General features: G+C 33.5%; 2 protein-coding genes across 7 annotated transcripts in view; one reads left to right on the top strand and one right to left on the bottom strand.

Annotated features, from left to right (window-relative positions):
- LOC145254687 (18S rRNA aminocarboxypropyltransferase-like) overlaps window positions 1-25,064 on the bottom strand; it is a 70,255-nt gene that overhangs the window by 23,141 nt on the left and 22,050 nt on the right. Inside the window, exons 1-2 of one of the 6 annotated variants that reach the window (XM_080113342.1) lie at window positions 23,807-23,906; window positions 23,512-23,544 (exon numbers count right to left, since the gene is read on the bottom strand). The exons of 2 other annotated variants lie outside the window; for them this stretch is intronic. Coding sequence is in view for 1 of the 4 variants with exons in the window: in XM_080113340.1 (XP_079969466.1) it covers window positions 7,755-7,896 (142 nt within the window). In the remaining 3 variants the exon portion in view is untranslated. Of the gene's footprint in view, window positions 1-7,754; window positions 8,019-19,638; window positions 19,875-23,506; window positions 23,545-23,806; window positions 23,907-25,064 lie in introns of those variants that run through there. 3 more of the 6 variants (XM_080113344.1, XM_080113343.1, XM_080113340.1) reach the window with 3 other exon arrangements.
- Window positions 22,331-25,064, top strand: part of LOC145254686 (uncharacterized) — a 143,979-nt gene continuing 141,245 nt past the window's right edge. Inside the window, exon 1 of the mRNA XM_080113338.1 lies at window positions 22,331-22,868. Within this exon, the coding sequence (XP_079969464.1) occupies window positions 22,691-22,868 (178 nt within the window). The 5' untranslated portion in view covers window positions 22,331-22,690. The remainder of the gene's footprint in view (window positions 22,869-25,064) is intronic.

Genomic DNA, 25,064 nt, shown 5'->3' with positions numbered 1-25,064 from the left:
TTCTGATTACCAAACCTGACTTCCTGTTTTAAAATAAATCTGAAAAATATACTAAAAATAATAATAATAAAAAAATAAAAACGAATTCAAAAGTTTCATTCTTTCATATTAACTTGCTTATTTATTTTGGTAAATTTGTTTTCCACCTTAACATTTTCCTTTAAAATGACAGGTATGCTGAAAACGAATACTGCATTTAAATTTTCCGCAAATAATCAGTTTTCCGGATATCAAGCAATGTAATTTCATATGTTATAGCTGGTGGCCATCTTGGAAAACTGTGCGCATGCTCACACATACCAAGATGGCCACCAGCTATAACATATGAAATTACATTGCTTGATATCCGGAAACCTAATTATTTGCGGAAAATTTAAATGCGGTATTCATTTTCAGCATACCCAAAAAACTGTAAGAGTTGTCAATAAAAAGGAAAATGTTAAGTTGGAAACCAAGTAAAAGTCTATCTTTATTTTGAACGATTATATTATCAATAAAGAATCATTCCGAGTGAAATTTCGAGTTTTGTTTTTAGATAAACACAACATCAGGTCAAATTCAGTGGCTATTTTGTTTTGGTTTCGCGTATTAACACAATGTTGATACAGGTGTAGCATGCTGTTCTAGTGGATTTGGTAAATGTTAGCTTACGCCACAACAGAACCCCGACCATCTAATTTGGTTTTCTAGGGGTATTCGAGGTCGTTGACAATGAATCTGATAATCAAACCCGTAGCAAATTTACAGTTTCCACGGTGTGAACCCTTGGATCCTGGGACTATTTTGCGCCATTTCACCACCTTCAGTAGTGTTTTCTTATAGTGAAGTGACTTATCACATTGCGAATAGTAAAGTGACTTATCACTTCCAGGAGGAATCTTTAGCAGACATTTGAAATAAGAAACTTTCAAAAAATGATAAAAAATAGTTCCTTTTTTTTGTGTTCAGTTTTTAATGCTTTTTAATTGATCTAAAAAAATTAAGTTTTCTTGAACGATTTACAAAAACATTTTTATGTTTTTCGTTCTTTTTTTTTGGGGGGGGGGGGTATATTCAATTATAGAACTTGTGTAGTTTAATTAACCGTTTTTCCATAAGTAAGGCGCTGACCGTTTAACATTTCACAAAAATTCTATTTACATTTGGTGGCGGTCGAGGGGCGGAGGTGGTGCATTAAAAACTATGTAAAAAAAAAAAAAAAAAAAAAAAAATTTTAAAAAAAATTAACCACATTTTTTTTAAAACTTTGTTGTTTCAAATGTCCGCTAAAAAGATTCCTCCACAATGTGATAAGTCACTTCACTATACACATGTGAATGCATCATGTTATGGTCTCATGTATGATATGAAAAGAAACTGGAATTTCAGGGAGATATCAATCATACCAGTTATTATAAGTGCCACGGGACTTATGAAGAAGAACCTGAAGTCCTACCTAACTAATATTCCTGGTAAATCAAGTGCAAAAGAGATCCAAACAGCTGCACTTAAGGGAACAATGAGGATACTAAAGAGAGCTCTTGGTTGGTTTCAATAAAAAGCAGAGCAATGCTGGCAGCTGGTTTGGCTACCCCAAACCAAGCGTTACAATCTTCAAACACTACTGAAGGCGGCGAAATGGCTCAAAATAGTCCCAGGGTTCAGGGGTTCATACCATGCAAACGGCAAATTTGAGACGGGTTTGATTATCGGATTCGTTGTCAGCGACCTTGAATAACCAAAAAAAAAAAAAATTAAAAAAAAAAAAAAATTAAAAAAAAAAAAAATTAAAAAAAAAAAAATTAAAAAAAAAAAAAAAATTAGAGTGATCGGTGTTCTGTCGTAGCGTAAGATAATTGATAACCCACTTTGCGGTCGTTCTTCCTTATGTTAAGTCATTAGATAAACTTTTAAAAAAATTCTGCTAATATGAAAGTTAAGTCTGTTATCGACGATAATACGCAGGAATAAATAAATCAATAAATAAAATAAAATAAAACGTAAAAAGGAATTATTTTTACTGCAGGGGAGAAAATTCGCTCAGATCCGCTGGACATTTTTTTCCAATGCATTATTTAATAAATTTCAGTGATCGTCGCCATTCTTAACATGAGGAAAGGAGGAGGTTGAGGTTTGTATTACTGTACACATAGATTCGAAAAAGTTGTCAAAAAAAACAAATATATAACAAATAAATGTTATCAAAGGCAAGATAAGTTACTTTTCTACCAAACTGGATATATTTTTCGTGTTTTTATTCAATGTAACATGTTTATTCAGCTCGAAAACCATACAGTGTTTACCGATGTATTGGAACATTCAAGATGGCGTCTTATTCTCTCTTTAACACGGTAAGTTTGGGAAAAGATGTTATAAATAAAAAACCGGATAAAATACTGTTAAAAACTCGCTCAATATATGTTACCGTGACATAGGTTGATATATATTCGGCGGGTTTTTAATAGTATTTTGTATAGTTTTTTTTATTTATAACACCTTTTTTCCATACTTACGGTGTTAAAGAGGGTGTGAGACGCCATCTTGAATTTTCGAATACATCGGTAAACACTGTATGTTTTTCGAGCTGAATAAATGTGTTACATTGAATAAAAACACAAAAAATATATCCAGTTTGGCAGAAAAGTAACTTATCTTGCCTTTGATAACATTTATTTGTTATATATTTGTTTTTTGACAACTTTTTCGAATCTATGTGTACAGTAATACAAACCCAAATTTAATTAATTTTTCTAAGTTTTCGTTTTCTACCTAGCTTTGAAAGTTTTTGGTGTTTCAACTTATTTTAAAGAGTTTATTTGGTTAAAAAGAAATAACAAGTAATGTCGCACTCGACATTACTTAGTAAATAATTTTTAACAAAAAATGTCCGAAAATTAAAAATACTGAGGTAGATATAGTTTTAAAACGAGCCTCCCCCACCCCCAAAAGAAAATAAATTTGTATGCACAAGTACCCCCGAAATGACTTTTAAACGATACCACCCCTCCTCATGTTAAGAATGGCTTTCGTAATAACATTATTTCAGGGCGATACCAAAATTACATAAGACCGTGTTTTCTTTTTTGTTTTGTAATAACACAAGAATTATTTAAACTGAATTGATTCTTCTAAATAAAATAATTGCTTTCTTTGATAATACGTGTTTTCTTTATTTATTTTTGTTTCGTAATGACACAAAAAGTGTTAAAACTAGAATATTTTTTTAATAAATATTTGGTTTCGTTTTTCGTATCTTGACTCCGTAATCAAGTTTATTTTTTTTTTTAAGCAAGAGTTTAAAATATTTTAAAAAAATATTATGGGATGTGTGTGTATTCTCTTTTAAAGACAATATCTTCAAGAACGGTAATAAAATGTGTTTTCAATCTATATTTATTCAATAAGGACCAGTTTTCCTACCTAACAAACATGGGGGGGTGGGTCAGGTACGAGTTTTCCGAGTACGAGTTTTCCAGGTACGGGTTTTCCGGAGACGAGTTTTCCAGGCACCGCCGGGTACACCCGAGTTACTTCGTGGAAATCGCGGGTTCATAAACGCAGAGGTAAAACTATACAAACACCGTGACAGCGAATTAACCCTAACCCTAAACCTAACCCTAACCCCTAACCCTAACCCTAACCCTAACCCTAACCCTAACCCTAAACCTAAACCCTAATCCTAACCCTAACGCTGTCACGGTGTTTGTATAATAATACCAACGCAGAAACATTGTAATATTTAACATAAAACCATTTTTTATCCTTATACACTTTTTTTTTTTTCATTACCCCAATATTCTGCACAAATACACGATTTTTCAACGCGATAGCATAACGTAAACAATCGTATGGCGCACCCGCGGCGCACCGCCAGCACCATGTATGAAGGAAGCGGAAGCGGTCCGCCGGTACCCTTTCTCTGTAACTTCTTTTTATTTTATTTTTTATTTATTTTTTTTTCAGCAAATTATTATCGAATTGTCACTAATCCACCAGATTATCAAAAAAAATTTTTTTAAAAAGCTCAATATTTAATATTTTTTAAGGGGTGCCTTGTTTTTAATAGAACGTTTGTCGCTGTAACATTTTGGTTTATTTTTTATTTTGAAGTGATTATCGAGTCTTCGGTTATATTGAAGTTTCGTCTTCCTTTGTTTATAAAGCCATTTGGCAGAAGTGACGTCCGACATATTTTTAGCTACGGATGACCAAAATCACGGCCACCGAGAGTAAGAAGAAGGCCTGTTAACTGAAAAATGTCTGCAGGCGATGTAGGTAAGATTTGTCAGACTGTCAGTACTATATGAGGGCCATTCGAAAAAGAGCAATAAAACATTTTTAAAAAGAAAAAGGAACACAGTTCGATTAATACTTAAACTGAACTTTATTCAATATAAAATATAAATATTATCTATGTAAAATTAAGTAATGTTAAAGCAATATACAATTTAATACTGATAAAACTGAATTATGAATTTAGGGAACAAACAAAGACACATTAAACACATGTTTTGGCCTTCGGAACAAGATCACAGTGTAGTATCTGTTTTGATGCTACACTTTACCTTTTCTGTACTCGGTCGGTGGAAGAGAAATCTTTCATGACAGATTATTTTTGTTCCTATTCAAAGTGCCCCTTATTGGGAAACTGGATTTTCCCCCACAAAATTATATGTTGAAATATTTAAATAACTATTACTTTAAATACAGAAATTATATTTAAAGTTTTGGTTTTCTGTTTTATGTCCATTCCCCCCCCCCATGTTTTTCATCAAAATGTGTAGCGTTTGTCTCACAGGCTATCATCAGTCATCGCTCATTGGCAGTAACCTGCGGTGTTGTGTTCCCCGGAGACCAAGTGACAACAAGTCTCCCCAGATTTCTCTTGACCACTTGTGCAGATGATTGCATGTTATCGCAACAGCTGTTATAACAACGACCCGTTGTCACTGATTTCTCGTTGGCATCAGCCATGGGTTTGTATTACTGTACACAGATTCGAAGAAGTTGTCAAAAAACAAATATATAACAAATAAATGTTATCAAAGGCAAGATAAGTTACTTTTCTACCAAACTGGATATATTTTTTGTGTTTTTATTCAATGTAACATGTTTATTCAGCTCGAAAAACATGCAGTGTTTACCGATGTATTGGACAATTCAAAATGGCGCCAGATTCTCTCTTTAACACGGGAAGTTTGGGAAAAGGTGTTATAAATAATAAACTAGACAAAATACTATTTAAAAAAAACACCGAATATATGTCACCCTATGTCACGGTAACATATAGTGAGCAAATTTCTAACAGTATTTTGTCTAGTTTATTATTTATAACACCTTTTCCTGAACTTACTGTGTTTAAGAGAGAGTCGGGCGCCATTTTGAATTTTCCAATACATCGGTAAACACTGTATGCTTTTCGAGCAGAATAAACATGTTACATTGAATAAAAACACGAAAATTATATCCAGTTTGGGGCAGGATTGCAGTTTACAGGGAAATCAAGGGACGCAACTCCTGCCAAACTAAAAAGGACGCAAACAGAATCACCGGGGGGGCACCTGTTTCAATTTTTAAATTACGAATTTTAACCGAACCTACTACACGTGGAATAATATAACAAGTTTTAAGATTTCTTTTGAATAGTTCATTTCTTTCTAATTCCTTTGTTTTTTATTCGTTTTACTTCTAAATTATTTTCTTCTTTAATTTTTTGTTTTTACAATCTTTTATTATACTTTTATTCTTTACGTTTTTATTTTTTTTACCAAAATGAGAACTACTATCGTTGACCACGTTATGTCTACGACTGAAGTGGAAGAGCAGAAGTGGACCTATGAGCATTTGTATAATTTGCTGCCACCAAATAACGAGGCACAGTTACAAACAGCGGCCTCATTGGGACTCATACCGAATAGGAGTTTCTGCAGCTCGTGTGAGAGAGATCGAATTCTCTATAAAAACGGAGCCAAAGGGGATGGTTTTGCGTGGAAGTGTCCTGTCTGTAAGAAGGGTGGTTTGCCAAGGATGGGTTCCTTCTTAGTCTTACAGAGAAGTCATCTGACAATAAAGCAGATTTTAGTTATTTTGCTCAGTTGGAGCATGGAGATGCCGCAGATTAAAATTAAACAGGAAGCAAGTGTGAGTAACCATACAATCGTAGATTGGATGTCATTCATAAGAGAAGTCTGTGAACAGGACATGCTGGACCATCCCATCATGTTAGGTGGGAGAGACGAACATTCGACACCTAAAGAAGTGGAGGTGGATGAGTCATATTTTTTCCGACGAAAGTATAATAGGGGACGTGTGAGGAAGGGCGTTTGGCTTTTTGGCGGTGGAAAGAGGCTCGAATTTGTGCAATTTCGCAATAGTGGAAAATAGGGATCGAGATACCCTGTTTCCAATCATAAATTCATGGTGCCTGCCAGGAACAAGAATTATTTCTGACGGTTTTGGGCGGCTTACCAAGGACTTGATCGACTCGCTCAAGGAATTTATGAGCACGACACTGTCGTCCACGAAGACAACTTCGTTGATCCGTTGGATCCTTCAGTGCACACACAGACTATTGAAGGACTATGGTCACACGCCAAAAAACATATACGAAAGTTCGGGAATCGACAAAATATGTTCGGCTTGCATCTGATGGAATTTTTATGGCGAAAAAGAGAGAAGGGTGAATGTTTTCCACGAATCATCAGATGCATCCGCGAACAGTATTCGTTTTAAAAATTAACTGTTTAATAAAGTTCTATGTTCTTAAAATAATTCTATGTTCTTAAAATAATTGTTTCTTAAAATAATTCATAACTGTTTTTCGTTTTAAAAATTAACTGTTTAATAAAATTCTATGTTCTTCAAATAATTCTATGTTATTAAAATAATTCTTTCTTAAAATAATTTATAACTGTTTTATAAAGTTCTATGTTCTTCCTTTGTTAAAAAAAATAACTTATTCAAACAGTTCATTTAAATTAACTGTTTGCGTCCTTTTTAGTTTGGCAGGAGTTGCATCCCTTGATTTCCCTGTAAACTGCAATCCTGCCCAGTTTGGTAGAAAAGTAACTTATCTTGCCTTTGATAACATTTATTTGTTATATATCTGTTTTTGACAACTTTTTCGAATCTATGTGTACAGTAATACAAACCCACCTAACTTTCAAAGTGATAAACGGAAAAAAAAAAAATCTTGAAATGAAAAAAACACCTCGTCTTGTTTTGTTTTTTGTTTTTTTTTTAAATAAAACTAACTCGATGTTTGGAAAACAGTCCATAATATATATTTCATCATAAAAGTTCTATGTTTGTTTGATAAAAAGAAAACAGTTAATAATAATAATAATAATAATAATAATAATAAAAAAATAAAAAATAAAAAAAAAACCATTAAGTTCAAATAAAGACTGTTTAAATAAAACTTCTTTAACAAAAAGAAAAAGGGTCATTCTATACGGTTTTGGTCATCCGTAGCTAAAAATATGTCGGACGTCACTTCTGCCAAATGGCTTTGTAAATAAAGGAAGACGAATCTCCAAGATTTACCGAGTCTTCATAGAATTTTTTTTTTCTTTTTTTTTTTTTTTATATATATAATCTGGTATATTAATGACAATTCGATAATAATCTAGTGAAAAAAAATGAAAAAAAAATAAATAAATAAATAAATACAGAGAGGGGTACCGTTTCCAAACGTGCGCCAATCATATTTACTGCAGTTTCCGAGGATTGTCATCCCATTAAACAAAAACAACCAAAAGGCAAAATTTACGAACCATCGGATGCAGTTTCATAGTTTAAATCCTGAGAAAAAGTTCGTCCTTCGTCAAATTTATTTTGTCGTAATTTTTTTCGACAATGTGCAGATCTGGCCCCTCCGTCGGAACCACCACGATTCTTGGGTTTACCCTTCCCCATCGTGAAATAATAAATAAAATTAATTAATAAACGGAGAAAGAATAAAAAAAAAATGTATTCTGTCAATAAAAACACGTGTTCTTGCAAATAAAAATGGACGGCAATAATTGATCTTTCGTTTCACAGTCACAGTTTCGTATTTTTATTCGATATTTTTCGGTATTCCGGCATGTTTATCAAGACATTTCTTTGTTGCATTACTTCCCTTGTTTTCTAAATGGTGATAGCTGGTTTGGTGTCCCCGACGAAATACTGAAGGAATTTATCACATTTTTAGATGAATAATTTATTATTGGCTCACATGAAGCTTCCACACGAGTCATCAAAAATCTGGTTGGAAACCTGTGGTGTTCTCTGGAAGCTGAGTGACAACAAGTCTCCCCAGACGTCCAGCTATCCTCACCTCCTTTGATAGCATTTGCAAATAAATTTGCGTCATCGCAACTGTCTCTTACCTTTGATTTCTCGCTAGCAGCGGCTATTGGTCTATACTAGAATTTGAGTGACACTAAGCCCCCCCCCCCCAAGATCCCAGTTCGCTTTCAGTGCTCTCTCTCTTCGGTCTTTCCATCCTCCTTGACCCTTCTCGGCTCTTTGGTATCACTTTTTTGGGGAGGGGGGTGATGAGACAATGGAAGGGGATGCGTGATGGGGGGGGTGCATCCCTAAAAAAGGAAAGTGGAAATTCCAAATAAACCTTGTCAACCTTGAGACAAAAATAAAAAATTGGTGTCGCTGTTGAGGCAAAACTAATAAAAATGATTTGTCTTTCTTGGCCTTTTGGCTAAGATCAAAGTGTAGTATCTTTTTTTCAGGTGCTACATTCAATTTCTTCTCTCTCAGTGGAAGAGAAATCCTCTACGACTAAGACAATTTTTTCTCCACGTTAAAAAACGACCCATTGTGAATAGGTACTATGTTTAATGTAACAAAGTTTTAATATTAAAAAAGTAATTGGCAAAAGTTATTTCTGATTTAATTACAAAATGGTCTGGAAATGTCACTTCTCATTAATTATAAAATGCCATGGAAAATGTCCGTTCTGATTATTTTTTTTTTGTTTGTTTGTTTACTTGCCTCCCCACAAGGGCGGAATTGGACATGAGGTCGGTTAAAAATTTCAGGGGGGAGACCAGCTCCCCAAAAAGGGCACTCTGGTCAATAACAAAAATAAAAATTATATAATGAGGGATTTCTCCTCCATTAACCAATACCAAAAACGGGGGGATTTAAGTCACTGGAATGCTGGAAGCAATGGTTGCCTAATCCTAACCGTGTTAATGTTTTTATGTATTACTTTCGAAAAGCTGCTGAAACAGTTTATGATTTAAGCATTACTTTATTTCAAGTATATTTTAAGCAGTGGGTTACGGGATATGAAGTCAGTCCCGGAAATTACTCAAACCGTTTACGATTTAAACATTACTTTATTTCATGTATAATTTTAAACAGTGGGGTGGGGGATATTAAATCAGGCTCGAAAATGGGTGAAACTGTTTACGCATTACACATTACTTTATTTAATGTATATTTTTAACATTGGGTGGGAAATATGAAGTCGGTTCCAGAAATGGCTGCAACCATTTACATTTTGGACATTACTTTATTTAATGTATATTTTTAACAGTAGGATGGGAGATAAGAAGTCAGTCCCGGAAATGGCTGAAAAAGTTTATGATTTATACATTACTTTATTTCATGTATATTTTCAATCGTGGGGTGGGAATTATAAGTCAGTTCCAGAAATGGCTGAAACAGTTTACTATTTAGACATTACATTATTTCATGTATATTTTTAGTAGTGGGTTTGGGATATAAAGTCGGTCCTGGAAATGGCTGAAACAGTTTACTATTTAGACATTACATTATTTCATGTATATTTTTAGCAGTGGGTTGGGGATATAAAGTCAGTCCCGGAAATGGCTGAAATAGTTTACAATTAAACCATTACTTTATTTAATGTATATTTTCAACAGTAGGGTGGCAGACATGAAGTCAGTCCCGGGATTGAATGAGATGCATGCTATCAGAAAACGTCGTCCAGTATTGAATGAGATAGGTGGAAAACATATAGTAGCAAAATACCCAGCGTTGCCCGGGATCAAATGAGATAGGTGCCTATTATTATTATTATTTTATTATTATGATTTATTATTTACTAGCATTTCAGCGCAGCGTTGCCTGGGTGTTTCGATGTGTATATTGAGCAAAAAAAAAAAAAAATTGGTAGTAGGAAGGCAGGCTTGAACCGCGAAGGAAGAAAAGAACAGGAAAAAAACCTGACGTCTTTGCTGTTATGACTACTGCCAAACAGGAAGTGATGTAGGTTTAAATTAAGGCTAGACTATCGAAAGGAGAGGATGACTTTAAAAAATATCAGCGAAAATAGCGACCCCCCCTGTTGAAAAGTGCCCAGTTAAAGGTAAAGATATTAATGTTTTTTAGCCAGTTTTTTTATATTTGTCGTCTGAAAGGTCAAACTTCAAAACGATACTGATCTTAGTAAAATCCATCGCCTCTGTTAAAAGTTTTAGGCAGGCATGCAAACACACATACATATATACATTTATATATTGGTAACTAACAATTTTCGATTAAAAAGCTTGCCCTATCTCTGAATACCCTTTATATAAAATTTCAAATATTTAGACCAGAAATTGTCTGAGTAATTTGGGAGAGACCGCAGAGGTCAAATTTTTATTAACTTTGACCCTTATTATGACCCCTTAACATTTATTGTTTGGGGCTCAAATTAATTTATTAAGTTAGATCCATGTCCAAGGAACCTATATCTAAAATGTCAAGTGTTTATACCCAAACTTGGCGGAGGAGTTTGGTAGAGTTCTCAAAGGTCAAATTATTGAATTTTGACCCCTTAACAGCCAAATTTCTGGTCGAAAACCGATCAAAGATTTTCCCAAATCTCAGTACCTGTATATCAAATTTCGAGTCTGTAGACTTAAAATTGAGAGAGCTAATGCGTAGGGAAATGTACACACAGACACACATATACGTTCACTTTTATAGATATATAGATTGATTAATGGCTCACAAGGAGCTTGCACACAGATCATCAAAGATCTCTCGTTGAAAACAGCCTGCGGTGTTCCCTGGAAGCTGAGTGACAAAAAGTCTCCCCAGGTTTCCAGTACTCTCCACCTCTTTCGATAACATTTGCAAATAAATTTGCATTATCGCAACAGCTGGTTACCATTGATTTCTCATTGGCAGTGGCTATTGGTCTTCACTGGAATTTGAGTGGCAATAAGCCTCCCCAAGGTCCCAGTTCTCTTCGCACTTGTCTGGCGGAGGTCTGGTCAGTTCCTCGGTCTTTCCTTCCTCCTTACTTGGTTATTTGGTCTCACCCTATTTTGGGGGGTGGGGGGCAGTTATGTAGCAATGGGAGGATGGAGTGGAGTTGGGTTAGAGAGCTTATAGATATGTGGCTTCAATGTTTTTGGTTCCATGTAGTGTTTCATGTTTTGCCTTTGAAGCAGTTTGTCTGGTCCGTGCTTGTTGCTCCTGTGTGTTATTTTCCACATTTAAGGGTTTTTCTTAATATTTCAGCTGTTTTCATGATTGGTCCTAGTGCTCCTACTATTATAGGTATTATTTTGATTTTCTTCATCTTCCATATCACTTTTACCTCTTTGGCTAGCTCTGTGTATTTGCTCCATTTCTCCTTTTCTTTGATATTCACCCTGTGGTCAGCTGGAACAGCAAAGTCTACGATTTGTCAGGACTTTCCTTTCTTGTTAATTATTATGACATCTGGTCTTCTTGCTTGGATGGGTTTATCAGTTTGTATGCTCATGTCCCATAGGACATTGTGATTCTCGTTTTCAAGTACTGTTGCCAGCTTATGTTTATACCACTTGTTTGTGCGTCCAACATGCAGTTGTTTGTATCATTCCCAGTGTACTTCCCTTCCCACTTGGTCAAGTCTGTTCTTGTATTCTTTTTGGGCCAGTTTGCTGCATTCACTTATATGGTTTATCGTCTTGTCTCTTTGTCCACAGGGTCTGCATTTGTTGTTTTCTTATGTTTTGTCGATCTTTGCTTTGATGTGGTTGGTTCTTCTTGTGTTGTCTTGTGCTGCAGTTATTAGGGATTCAGTTTCTTGGCTTATGTTTCCTTTTTGCATCCATGTCAAAGTGTTTTCGATATTTTCATCTTTTGTCATCCTTATGAATCTTCTGTGTGGTTTTTTCTCTTCCTACTTTTCTTGTCTTATCCTTTGTTTTTCTGTTTTCTGTTTTGTTGATTTTTTTCAGTGTCTCTTGCTGCCATGATTATTCTTTCAGTGTTTTGCGTTATGCCTTTTTCTAGTTCTTTTTTGGTGTCATTCACACAGTCTTCTATACTAATCAGTCGCCTCCCGCTGTCTTTTCTTTTTACATAGAGTTGGTCAACATCGTCCTTCGGGTGTGGTGCGTTGTGCATGGGCATGAGTTTCCTGGTCTTCCTATCAAGCTGTGTCAGTTCTTCTTTAGTCCTCCTTATGAACGGTCCAGAGAATCTTACTAGTGATACTTCCCATGTATTTTTGTCTTTTATTAGGTTTCTGCAATATAATTTGGTTTGGAGAAGTTTTCTTGTTCTCCTGAGGTATTCCTTTCCAATTCTCTCTTTTATTTCTGTTGCTTTGATGGTGTCTTCTTATTCATAGTCGTTCCCCAAGTACCCTCATCTCTGTTTGGTTGGGTAGTTTCATGCCTTCTGTCATCTCTAGTTTTCCCTTTCTTATAACTAGTACTGCACACTTTTCCATTCCAAATTCCATAGTAGTGCATACTTTTCCATACTAAACTCCATTTGGATATCCTGGCTGAAGATCCTGGTGGCATTTATTAATGTCTCTAGTTCATTTTTGGTCATTGCGAAAAGTTTCAGAGCGTCCATGTACATCAGGTGGTTCATTTTTTCCTCCTTGTTAGAGAACTTGTATCCGGCTTGGCACTTTCTCAGTACATTATTCAGAGGCATTATGGCTATGATGAACAGTAATGGTGATAGTGAATCTCCTTGGAAGATGCCTCTTTGTATATTAATTTCTGTTATGTGTTGTCCATCAGCTGTCAATTCCAGTCTCCATGTTCTCATCACATTTTCAATCACGTTGATGATCCTGCTTGGTATTTTATACATTTTTAAGCATTCTATTATCCATGCTTGAGGAATCCTGTCCTATGCCTTTTTGTAGTCGATCCATGCCATGGCTAAATTCTTTGTTCCTCTTTTTCCTTTCTGCCATCCTTTCTGTTCCTCGGGGAGAAGTCCACGATTATTCAGGGAGTGGTAGATTTGTTCCCTCAGTTGTGCTGTCAGTATTTTCCACATAGTGTGTAAGCACGTGATAGGCCTATAGTTGCTGGGAGCGGTTCCTTTCTCTGTGTCCTTCCCTATTAAGGTAGTTCTGCTTTTTGTCATCGAAGCTGGTACGTTTGTTTCCTGTATACATCTTTTCATGTTTTGAGCTAGTCTTTCGTGTAGAGTTGTAAATTTATTATTATTATTATTATTATTATTATTATTATTATTATTATTATTATCATTAATATTATTACCTTTATTATTAGTTATTATTATATTTATTATTATTTTTTATTATGATAATAATAATTATTATTTATTGTTATTATTATTATTATTATTACTATTATTTATTATTAATATTATTACTTTTATTATTAGTTATTATTATATTTATAATTATTATTATGATAATAATAATTATTATTTATTATTATTATTATCATAATTATTATTTATTATTATTATTGTTATTATTATTATTTATTATTATTATTTATTATTATTATTTATTATTATTATTATTTATTATTATTATTATTACTTTTATTATTATTATTATTATTTATTATTATTAATATTATTATCATTTTTTATTATGATAATAATAATTATTATGTATTATTCTTCTTCTTATTATTATTATTATTATTATTATTAATATTATTATCGGACATATTGGGAGGTGTGTAAGAGGGTTGGGGTGAAGTGTGCTAGAAAATGGTTTGAGGAGGTGCTTGGTGAAGCGAGAACAAGTGAGGATGGCAAGGTAGAGGTATGGTGGGACAGAAGTGTCATAACGACCAAGCAATTGGAGCATAATCGTCTGGATTTGGTCATCATTTCTCAAAAAACTGATAGATTGTACACTTTTCAGTACCCTGAAGACAGAAATGTGAGAGAGAAGGAGAATGAGAAGTGGAGCAATTATGCTCCATTGGCCTTGAAGATAAGGCATATACACGGGGTTAAAACACAAATAATTCTGGTCGTAGTTGGTACACTAGGAGTAGTATCAAGTCGTTTGTAAGGACAATTGAAAAAACTACAAATCCCCAATGTTTTAGGTAGCCTTAAGACCTCTGCAATTTTAGGTACCACCAACATCCTTAGAAAAACCCTTGATCTTTGAAGCTCCTGATTTGAAGTCGGAATTAAGGGAAATCTTCTGGAAATGAATCCCATCCCTTTCCAGAGAGACGTTGATAAACGAAATCAGAATTATTATTATTATTATTATTATTATTATTATTTACATATTAGCAGTAGTTAAACAGGCCATAGTCAAAGACTTATCTTTGAGAACAACTTGTGGTGTTCTCTGGAGTCTGAGTGACAACAAGTCTTCCAAGATTTCCAATACTGTTCACCTCTTTTGATAAAATTTGCAGATGAATTTGCATTATCGGAACAGCTGTTTATCATTGATTTCTCATTGACGGTGACTATTGGTCTTCACTGGAATTGGATTAGCAATAAGCCTCCCCAAGGTCCCAGTCCTCTTTGCACTCATCGAGCGGAAGTCTGGTTAGTGCTTTCTCTCCTTGGTCTTTCCATCCTCCTTGACCCTCATTTATTTAGTGTGCTGCCAGTTTATGGTGACACATACACACACAAAAAGGGGGCCAGTATCTTACAGTTATACCGTTTATTCCATGTGATGTTCCTTTGCCTGTAACGTCTGTAGCCGTTTTGTTGTGTCCAATTTGTGTCTGTAGTTCATGTGTGTTAGTCTCCACATTCAAGAGTTTTCCTTAATATTTCTGCAGTTTTCATTTTTGTTATCTGTTGTAGCTTCTCAGCCATCCCTTTGATTCCAATTTCTCCCATTCTTTTTTCAAAGTTTTTCGATATCGTGTCTAGTACTCCTACGATTAGTGATGTCATCATTTATTATCATTATTGTTCCATTAACTTCACAGTGTTTTACACCCTTTTTTTTTTTAACTCTTATATCAAAGCTAGTGATGATAGTCAAATAGTCAATTATATGGAAAGCACCTGGTGTAGTATGTTGGCTGAGCCAAGCAGAACTGACTTCTGGAGTACGATGATGTTGTATCTGATTCCCAAAGAGTTCAGCTGTTTTATAAGATCATCAGGAATTGAGCCAAACGCACCTACAATTATTGGCACGTGGAAGTTTTCTTATTACACAATCTAGCAATCTCCACCCGCAGTTTCTGATATTTCCGTAGTTTCTCATTCTTCTTGGCAGGTAAGTTGATGTCGTTTGAGCAAACAACATCAATAATTTGGCATTCATTTGTCTTTTTGTTCACAACTACAACATCCGGTTTCCTGAACACTGAATCATGAAATTCCAGAGAATCTTAACATCTTAATTTTCCACGACCTCTTCTGGGTGATGTTGGTACCATTTATCCGTCATTTAGATTCCAAACTTTTGGCACAAACTACAGTGCAGATTTGTACAAACTTTGTTATGACGACGTTTTAATTCTTTTTGAGCAAATATAGAACATGCACTAACAATGTGTGATATATCACACAACCTACATTTATCAGAACAATCTTTCCCATAGATGTGTTCTTATTTCTTGCATTTGTATTTAGTGCCTATTCTTGAGCAGCAACTATAAGATTTTCTGTTTCTCTTTTCAAGTCACCTTTAGACAGAAAATTCTATGTTCTGAGATTTTTATGCCTTAATATCTCACTCAAACTGACCATGACGTTTCATTCTTACCAACTCAGTCAACTTTTCTGATTTGATTCTTTCCTTGTACTTCTGCTTATCTTCCAATGGATCTTTATCTAGCTCTTCCTCTTTCGTCCCTGTCACAAGTAACACTTCATGACTGTTAGCCAAGTAGTGGTGAACACTTCTCTCCCCTGACACATTTTCAATCGCAATAAACCCTCTTCCTCCTTTCTTCATGTGATATACAGTGTGAGCACATTAGAATTTGGGTGAAGTGCTCCATACTTGACTAACAGTTTCTGTGTGTCACTATTCAGCTTTTTCATTTCTCCCAGTGTCCATCTAACAAAAGCTGCACTGTATTAGATTACAGCAACCGCCCATGAATTAATGGCTGTGAACAGGTTCCTACCATTCAGTCTAGATTTCAGGAGCAATTTGAATCTCTTCATAAACACTTCTTTTGTCGTCTCTTTTATTTCATTGCAAAGCATCGTATCAAGTTCAAGCATCCCCACATGCTTGTATCCTTCTGCATCAGGATCTCCTAATCCTTTAACATTTGGAAAAATAATGCCTTTCATGGCTCCTCTCTTTCCTCGTTTAAGACTAAACTTCTGCACGTTTGAAAATTCCAAACTCCATATTTATGCCTTCACTCCACTGCAGTATAGTTTGAACCAGAGAATCAATTTCCTTTTCTGATTTGCCAAACAATTTCAGATCGTCTATAAATAACATGTGGCTTATCTTTGGTCCATTCTTCTCCAGTTGGTATCCCATCTTTGTCTCTCTTAGCACATGTGTCAATGGTATGAGTGCTATTATGAATAGAAGTAGCAAAAAGGAATGTTGACCGTCTCTAATTACACCCTTAACCATGATCTTTCAACATTTCAACATTTGGCCCTTAAGCATGATCCTTCATTATTAAAATAGTCCTTCCCACTACAAGCCATTTCTGGTATCTCACACAATCTGACACAATCATCCAGAGAAACAACAAACATGGATTCCTGTGAAAGGTCGCAATCAGTACCCATGAATTCCATCAGATCCAGATCCTTTCCACTTAAGCATGAACTTCATTTGTTTTCTCAAATCTTCAACTGAAATGTGGACATCCTCTTGTTTATGCCCTTCCAGTCTTTCACTTTAGCGACCCAGTCAGCTTCAACCTTGTGTGAAGTCTCTCTTAATCATGAATTTGCACCAAACTTTGTAGCTTCTTGAGTATTAGGAGCCACTGTTTTTGTTTTAACCTTCTTTCAGATTTCTAAAGAAGCTTGACTGGTTTGTTTTGAATAACTTGTCGCAGAATTCTGTCATCCTAATCTTAGAAGCTTTTGCCATAATCTGCTGCTTTATCTCTTCCATAGTGACATTAAACCTACTGGTTTTCAGTTTGTATCATCAATCTTCTTTTTTTTCTTGTTTGCATTTTTTTCTACGGGTCTTTGAACCATGCCTGAATTCAACCTAGACCTTTCCTTAATCTCTTCTTCTTCTTCTTCATCATCTATATATCTATAAAAATGAAATTGTCTATCTCTGTATGTGCCTGTGTGTGCATATCTCCCTACCAAACAACTCTGTCAATTTTCAGTCTACAGACTCGAGATTTAACATAAGAGGTATTGAGATTTGCAGAAAATCATTTTAATCGGTTTTCAGCCAGAAATTTGGCTGTCAAGAGGAAAAGTTCAACAATTCAACAGCATTCATCATTAAAATGACGTCTTTTAAAGGTTTCCGAGTATACTGAAAACGAATATCACATTTAAATTTGGCACAAACATTGAGACCATCATTATCCAATGTAATCCATTACGTTTTTACTTTTTTCCAACTGAAAAGTGCTAACGTGCACGCATGTTACAGAACAACCCCCTCCTCCCCATGTTAAGAATGGCCAACGTGACTGATATTTATTAAGTAATACATTGAAAAAAATGTCTTAATATCTAGAAAAGTACTTGTCTGCACCAAATTTAAATCTGATATTCGTTTTCAGCATACTTGGAAACCATTAAAAGTCGTTGAGCTAAAGGAGAATGTAAAAGTTTGCCTTTGTTGTTGTTGTTGTTGTTGCAGCAGTAGTAGTAGTAGGAGTAGTAGTAGTAGTAGCAGTAGTCACGAGGAGTTTTCACACGGGTCATTGTCAAAGATTTCTCTCTGTCAACAACCTGTGGTGTTCCTTGGAGTGTAGGTGATAACAAGTCTCCCCTAGATTTCTAATATTCTCCACCTCTTTCAAAAACCTTTGCAAATTAATTTGCGTTATTGCAACAGCCGTTTACTATTGATTTTTGCTGCACCGACCATTGGTCTTCACTAGAATTCGGGTGACAATAAGCCTCTCAAAGGTCACTGTTCTCTTCACATTCATCCAGTAGAGGTCTGGTTAGTGTTTTCTCTCCCCTGTCTTTCCATCCTCCTTCGCTCTTTGGCACCGCACCAAATTATTATTATTATTATTATTATTATTATTATTTTTATTATTATTATTATTATTTTTATCATTATTATTTTTATTATTATTTTTATGCTTCTTCTTCTTATTATTTTTATTATTTTTATTATAATTATTATTATTATTTTTATTATTTTTATTATAATTATTATTATTATTATTAATATTATTATTATTTTATTTTTATTCTTCTTATTTTTATTATTATTATTATCATTATTATTTTATTATTATTTTTATTCTTCTTATTATTATTTTTATTATAATTTTTATTATTATTATTTTTATTATTATTATATTTTTATTTTTATTATTATTATGATAATTATTATTATTTTTCTTATTATTTTATTATTATTATTTTATTATTATTATTATTTTATTTTTATTATTTTTATTATTATTATTGTTATTATTATTTTTATTATTATTATTTTTGTTATTATTATTATTATTATTATTATTATTATTATTATTTTTATTGTTATTATTATTATTTTTATTATTATTATTATTATTATAATTATTATTATTTTATTATTATCATTATTTTTTATTATTATTTTATTATTATTATTATTATTATTATTTTCATTATTATTATAATTATTATTATTATTATTATTATTATTATTATTATTATTATTATTATTATATAGGAAAGTGACCCCCCCTCACTTTTTGAAAAAGTAATTTCCTCATATCATGAAAACTACTTATCTGTCCCAAATGTGATAGTCGTTTTCAGCACCACTGAAAGCCTATAAAAGTCGTCATTTTAAAGTTTTTTGATGAGTTGGAAATAAACTTCACATTTACCAAAACAAATAATTATGTCGGTTAAAATCAAGTTGCGTCCGTCTTTGTTTATATTCTTTGTCAGCTGATATTTGTGCTTCACGATGAATGCCCCAGAAAAGTCACTTCTGATTAATGTAGGCACCGCCAAAAATGGCCGAAAAATGAAGTTGTTGTTGTTTTTTAAAACGAAATTACATTTATTAAAAACCATGATTTCTGAGTAACTTTTTTTTTCCAGAAAGATAAAACCCTGAATTTTATCATATAGAAAGCTGAATAATGTAAAACTTTTTCTACTATTTTTAATTAAATTTTAAATGTTAAATTTTCCCCAAAAGTTAACAATTGACATTTTTTGTCTTGCACAAAAAGCATATATAAATATTTAAAAAAAAAGGTTTTTGAAAGAATTAAGTTGTTTATTTTTAGTCTAACTAAGATTTAGGGTGATTTTCTATGAATATATGCAAAAATATTATAATATAAGTACCTGGATTTCAAATAATTCCACTTATTCATATAGGCAACCAGTTACTTCGCATCAATCTAGAGTCCAGATCGAGAATATTTACGTTTGTGTTTAATAAAAAGCAAACTATGGAGGACCAAATAGGCCAAAAAAAACTTATTTTTCAGTGACGAAAATTTCAATGTATTATTAACGCTGAGGCTGGCCAGTACCAGATGGGTTACCATTTTGATGAGCTTGGTTTTTAATGTGTATGTGTGGGGGTAGGCTCCCAAAAATGGGGGGGGGGGGAGCAGAATAAAAATTAAAATTGACCCAGTCTAGAAAGATTTCTCCTTCATTGAACGAGGAAGAACTGTAGGATTTTTTGACTACATAAGCCACCCCGAGGCTGGCCAGTACCAGATGGGTGACCATTTTGATGAGTTTGGTTTTTAATGTGTATGTGTGTGGGGGGTCAGGCTCCCCCAAATGGGGGGTGGGTGGAATTCAAAGCAGAATAAAAATTAAACTAAACTACATAAGCAACCCTGAGGCTAGCCAGTACCAGATGGGTGACCATTTTGATGAGTTTGCTTTTTAATGTGTACGCGTGTAGGGGGCTCAGGCTCCCCAAAATGGGGGAGATTTAAAACAAAATAAAAACTAAACTACATAAGCAACCCTGAGGCTTGCCAGTACCAGATGGGTGACCATTTTGATGAGTTTGGTTTTTAATGTGTATGTGTGGGGGTTAGGCTCCCAAAAATGGGGGGGGGGGGGGTTAAAGCAGAATAAAAATTAAAATTGACCCAGTCTAGAAAGATTTCTCCTTCATTGAACGAGGAAGAACTGTAGGGTTTTTTGACTACATAAGCAACCCCGAGGCTGGCCAGTACCAGATGGGTGACCATTTTGAAGAGTTTGGTTTTTATGTGTATGTGTGTGGGGGGTCAGGCTCCCTCAAATGGGGGGTGGGTGGAATTCAAAGCAGAATAAAAATTAAACTAAACTACATAAGCAACCCTGAGGCTAGCCAGTACCAGATGGGTGACCATTTTGATGAGTTTGCTTTTTAATGTGTACGCGTGTGGGGGGCTCAGGCTCCCCAAAATGGGGGGGGGCTTCTTTCTGACAGGTTTTTCAAGAGATTCACGCATAATTCACAATTTTAAGTGTGATATTCAGTCATAACACACCCGAAAACCAATTTAAATCAACTTTAGAAAAACAAGTGTTCCGTTGGACAACATCGGCAATTTGACAAGAATTTATTCTAAGCTTCCTTTTGTATAATTTTGACACTGCAAGTGTACGGGCCATACTAAAATAATAACTTTATTTAGAATGCCATTCTTAACATGGGGGGTGTTCAACTATTCTGCACTTTCACCTAAGGTTTAACCATTTTTTTACGGTGCGTATTTTTCGCAGTATAAAAAAAGTACTGTTTCTAGTTTAAAATTCATTTTTCACTATAAAGTTTCGTTTATGGCAGACGGACGAACAAATGTCCGCTATAGTTTCGGTAAAATAAAAATAAACACGTAATAATAAAAATAATAAATTTTTATTTACCATCCATAATTTTGTCTCGCAATGAAAAGAGAAACGTCTCGTTTCTATATGAGTGTTGACCAACATAAATTGTACTGATTGATTCACGCTTGCACCGGTTTTGGAAGTCATGGAGATTCAACAAAATTATTTCAGCGCGTATGGTCCACCGTAGTCGAAAGGCGGCAAACGTTATCAAATGGGATCGAAAAACTGATGATATTTTTTAACACAAAGGGCACAATATTTATCGATTTTTTTTTGTATCGATTCTTCAAAGAATTCCCTGTTTAATAATGGTCATGCATTATTCGGCTCGCTAAAAAAAATGTATTAATTTATTTATCAAAGATTTTAAAATGGCTTTTTTCGTATAAATATTTAAAAAAATTTTTTTTTTTTTTTGCTTAACTTAAATTAATTATTTTACTTAACATATTCACCGAATTTCACACTCCAAAACTCAAAAGCGGAATAATTAAACACAATCAAAGTTCTGATGTTCAGACGTCAAAATAAGGTATGTAAACAAGTGTTTTCTTTTGTTTGTTTTTTTAATCTATAATCCTGTCCCTTACAACAACGGAATATGTTTTGTTTAGTTTCAGATGATTATTTTAAGCATATTTGTTCCCACTTCAAAACAAGGGGGGGTTGTAAGCAAAAAAAATATATATATATAAATATCGTTTATGAAAAATAAGTACACTGTTATAAAGTTCATTCTTCTCTTAATAATCGCTGAAAATTTCGTATTGATTGGATAATTACCTGATTTTTGGTAGATTTTTAAAAAGACGGTCCGTCAAAAAGTACTTGCCTGCCCCCCCCTCCCAGTTTTGGCGGTGCATAGATTAATGTTTAGCAGTTTTTGAACTTTCTGTGATTCTGATAAACAGCCAAGTTCGTTTGCATATTTTAACACTGGTAAACATTAATGAGAAGTGACTTTTCCAGGGCATTTATCGTGAAGAAGCACAAATATCAGCTGACGAAGGATGTAAACAAAGACGGACGAAACTAGATTTTAACATTTATCTGTTTATCTGTTTCATAAATTATTATTATTATTATTATTATTATTATTATTATTATTATTATTATTATTATTATTATTATTATTATTATTAATAATAATATAATAATAATAATAATAATAAGAATAAGAAGAAGAAGAAGAAGAAAATACAAAACCGAAAGTAAAACTACTTCCGGAATCTCCCGTTAGTTACGGATTAATTTAATAAATCCTTAAATATATAAAAAAAAAAAAAAAAAAAAAAGGGGGCGTGACTTTAAAAGCCGGTGCAATCGAATTCCCTAATTTTTTACGTTGTTCATTTGTAATATTTTTAGAATTTCACGGTTTCCATTCGGAAATGGTGTGTGAAATGAAAGTTCTGAGAACTCAGGCCACGGTTTCGATGAAAATGAAAGTAAAATTCATGAGTTTGTTGGAATTTCTTGGAAACTTTTTCAGTTTTTCATTTTTTCATTTTACGTCAGTTGTTGAATTTTGTTAAGTTTGTTTTTCAAGATGTCCATCCATAAATTTCTTGTGGAAAACCTGTCGGGTGATGATTTCAATCTCGACTGTTCCGTTTTGAATGATATTTTAGAGTTAAATGGAATTGACTGCGAAACGATCGTTCAGTCCATAAACAACGAAGACGAATGGATTGTTCATATAAATGACGAAACAAATCAACTCAAAAGTAAGCCATTAAAAAAAAACTTTTTTGTTCGATTATTTCAACAGGGTCGAAGTCGACAAACACTCGTTTATATATATGTTTTTATAGTTTTTTCTTTCTCTTTTTGTTTAAAGGGCAAAACACATTTACATCTTTAATACAATCCCCAAATATCGGTTCTTGTTCAAAATTTAACTTAATTAAGAAAAAAAAAAAAAAAAAAAAATGGCAGAGTTATACAACCATCGCCCCCGTTCGTAATTTCTGGTGCCCGGAAAACTCGTCCCGGGAAAACTCGCCTCCGGAAAACTCGTCCCCTTTCGCTAGGTAGGAAAACTGGCACCTTATTGAATAAATATCGATTGAAAACACATTTTATGATCGTTCTTGAAGGAGATATTGTTTTTTAAAATAGACTAAAGCCCCCCCCCATAATATTTTTTAAAAATATTTTTACTTGTTTAATTTTTTTTTTTTTTTTTAAATAAAATCGATGTTCTAAGTGTCCGTTTTCTACCTAACTGGCTAAGTTCTTAGTGGTTTCACTTATTTTAAAGTGTTTATTATGTTCATACAAAGTTAATTACAATTTTTTTGGTACTTATACAGTTTAGTGACGACATTAAAAAATGGAAATAATGAAAAAAAATTTATTGTACGTAACTGTTGTAGACTGAAGTTCTCCGAAAAAAAATTCGGTAAATTTATACAAATACCGTGACAGCGAATTAGTAGAAAAAAATGTACCCTAACCCTAACCCTAACCCTAACCAAGGTAAATTTATACAAATACCGTGACAGCGAATTAGTAGAAAAAAATGTACCCTAACCCTAACCCTAACCCTAACCCAGTTTTCAGATTCGTGTTCAGCAGCAGCACACCGAAACGTAACAGAATACTACGTAAAAGATTTTACTAATTCGCTGTCACGGTGTTTGTATAATAATACCAAAAATTCACTTCATTTGATCAAGTAGTTTTTTTTTTACAGCGAAAAACAATGATTTATCACGACTACGTCAACGTGGCCATTTTGGAAATGTTATTGCAGGCCCAGAAATTCCCCAAGGGCAGGTAACTGCCGTACATAGCAGAATATCTCCATTTTAGGCCAATCTAGCCCTTTTTCCCCCCACCAGAATGAGATTTTTTTTTTTTTTTTTTGCGAAGACAGATGCCATTTTTGGAGTGTTTTTTTTTTTTTTTTTTTAAATTTGTAACAGAAGTAAATAAATGAAGTTTCGAAGTTATCCATGCGTGTCCAACTGCGCATGTTTCGAAAATAATCTCGTATAAAAATTCTTCAATTCTTTGCATTCTTCAATTTCTTTGCATATTCAATAGTATTCTTATTTAAAAAAAAAAAAAAAATTGCAGATTTAAAAAAAAAAAAACCGTAAAAAAATTGCAGATGTGTTGTGCGGCGGGGTGCGGCGCACAACAGTCACAACACATCCGCAATTTGTGCGCATCTCAATATGCCGAGAAAAAAAGGCTAGATTGCGAAATTTGGCCTAAAATGGAGGTATTCTGCTAGGTACATTTCCAAAATGGCCACGTTGACGTCGTCGTGATAAATAATTGTTTTTCGCTGTAAAAAAAAAAACTACTTGATCAAATGAAGTGAAATTTTTTTTCAGAGAACTTCAGTCTATAACAGTTACGTACAATAAAAATTTTTTTTCAATATTTCCATTTTTTAATGTCGTCACTAAACTGTATAAGTACCTTTTTTTTTGTTGTTCTTATTTTAACAATGTTTTTTGGAGTCATAAAAACAATAATAAAAAACAAAACAAAAAAATTAAAAAAACAGGGAGCTATTCGATTTTTCGTTACTTTTTTGTTTTGGTTTTTTAATTATGATAGTTTTTTGTTTTTTTGTTATGTTTTTGTTTTCTCTTATACCAAGTGCACTCATGCGTTATTTAAAATTATAATTTTATCAATTATCAACATTTATTGTCCTCCTGTCAAATTTTGCAAAGATTAACTAATAAATTAACCGCGAAATATTTTTTTGGCGCGAGAGATGCCATGTGCTAACAATCTCTCGTTAACTAATTTTTAATTTTTACTTCAAAATTCTAAAATCAATCATTAAGAGAAAAAGTAATCACTAAATAAATTTTATGGGCCACAAGTAATCTTTTTGGTAAATATCCAGATACGCTACTACAAAACGCCGCGACCACTCTAATTTGTTTTTTTTATAG

Source organism: Euprymna scolopes, chromosome 30 (assembly GCF_053919585.1).
Source record: "Euprymna scolopes isolate OS-2025 chromosome 30, ASM5391958v1, whole genome shotgun sequence".
Lineage (NCBI taxonomy): Eukaryota > Metazoa > Mollusca > Cephalopoda > Sepiida > Sepiolidae > Euprymna > Euprymna scolopes.
Note: the sequence above shows the minus strand (reverse complement) of the source record. Positions and strands in the feature narration are given on the sequence as shown.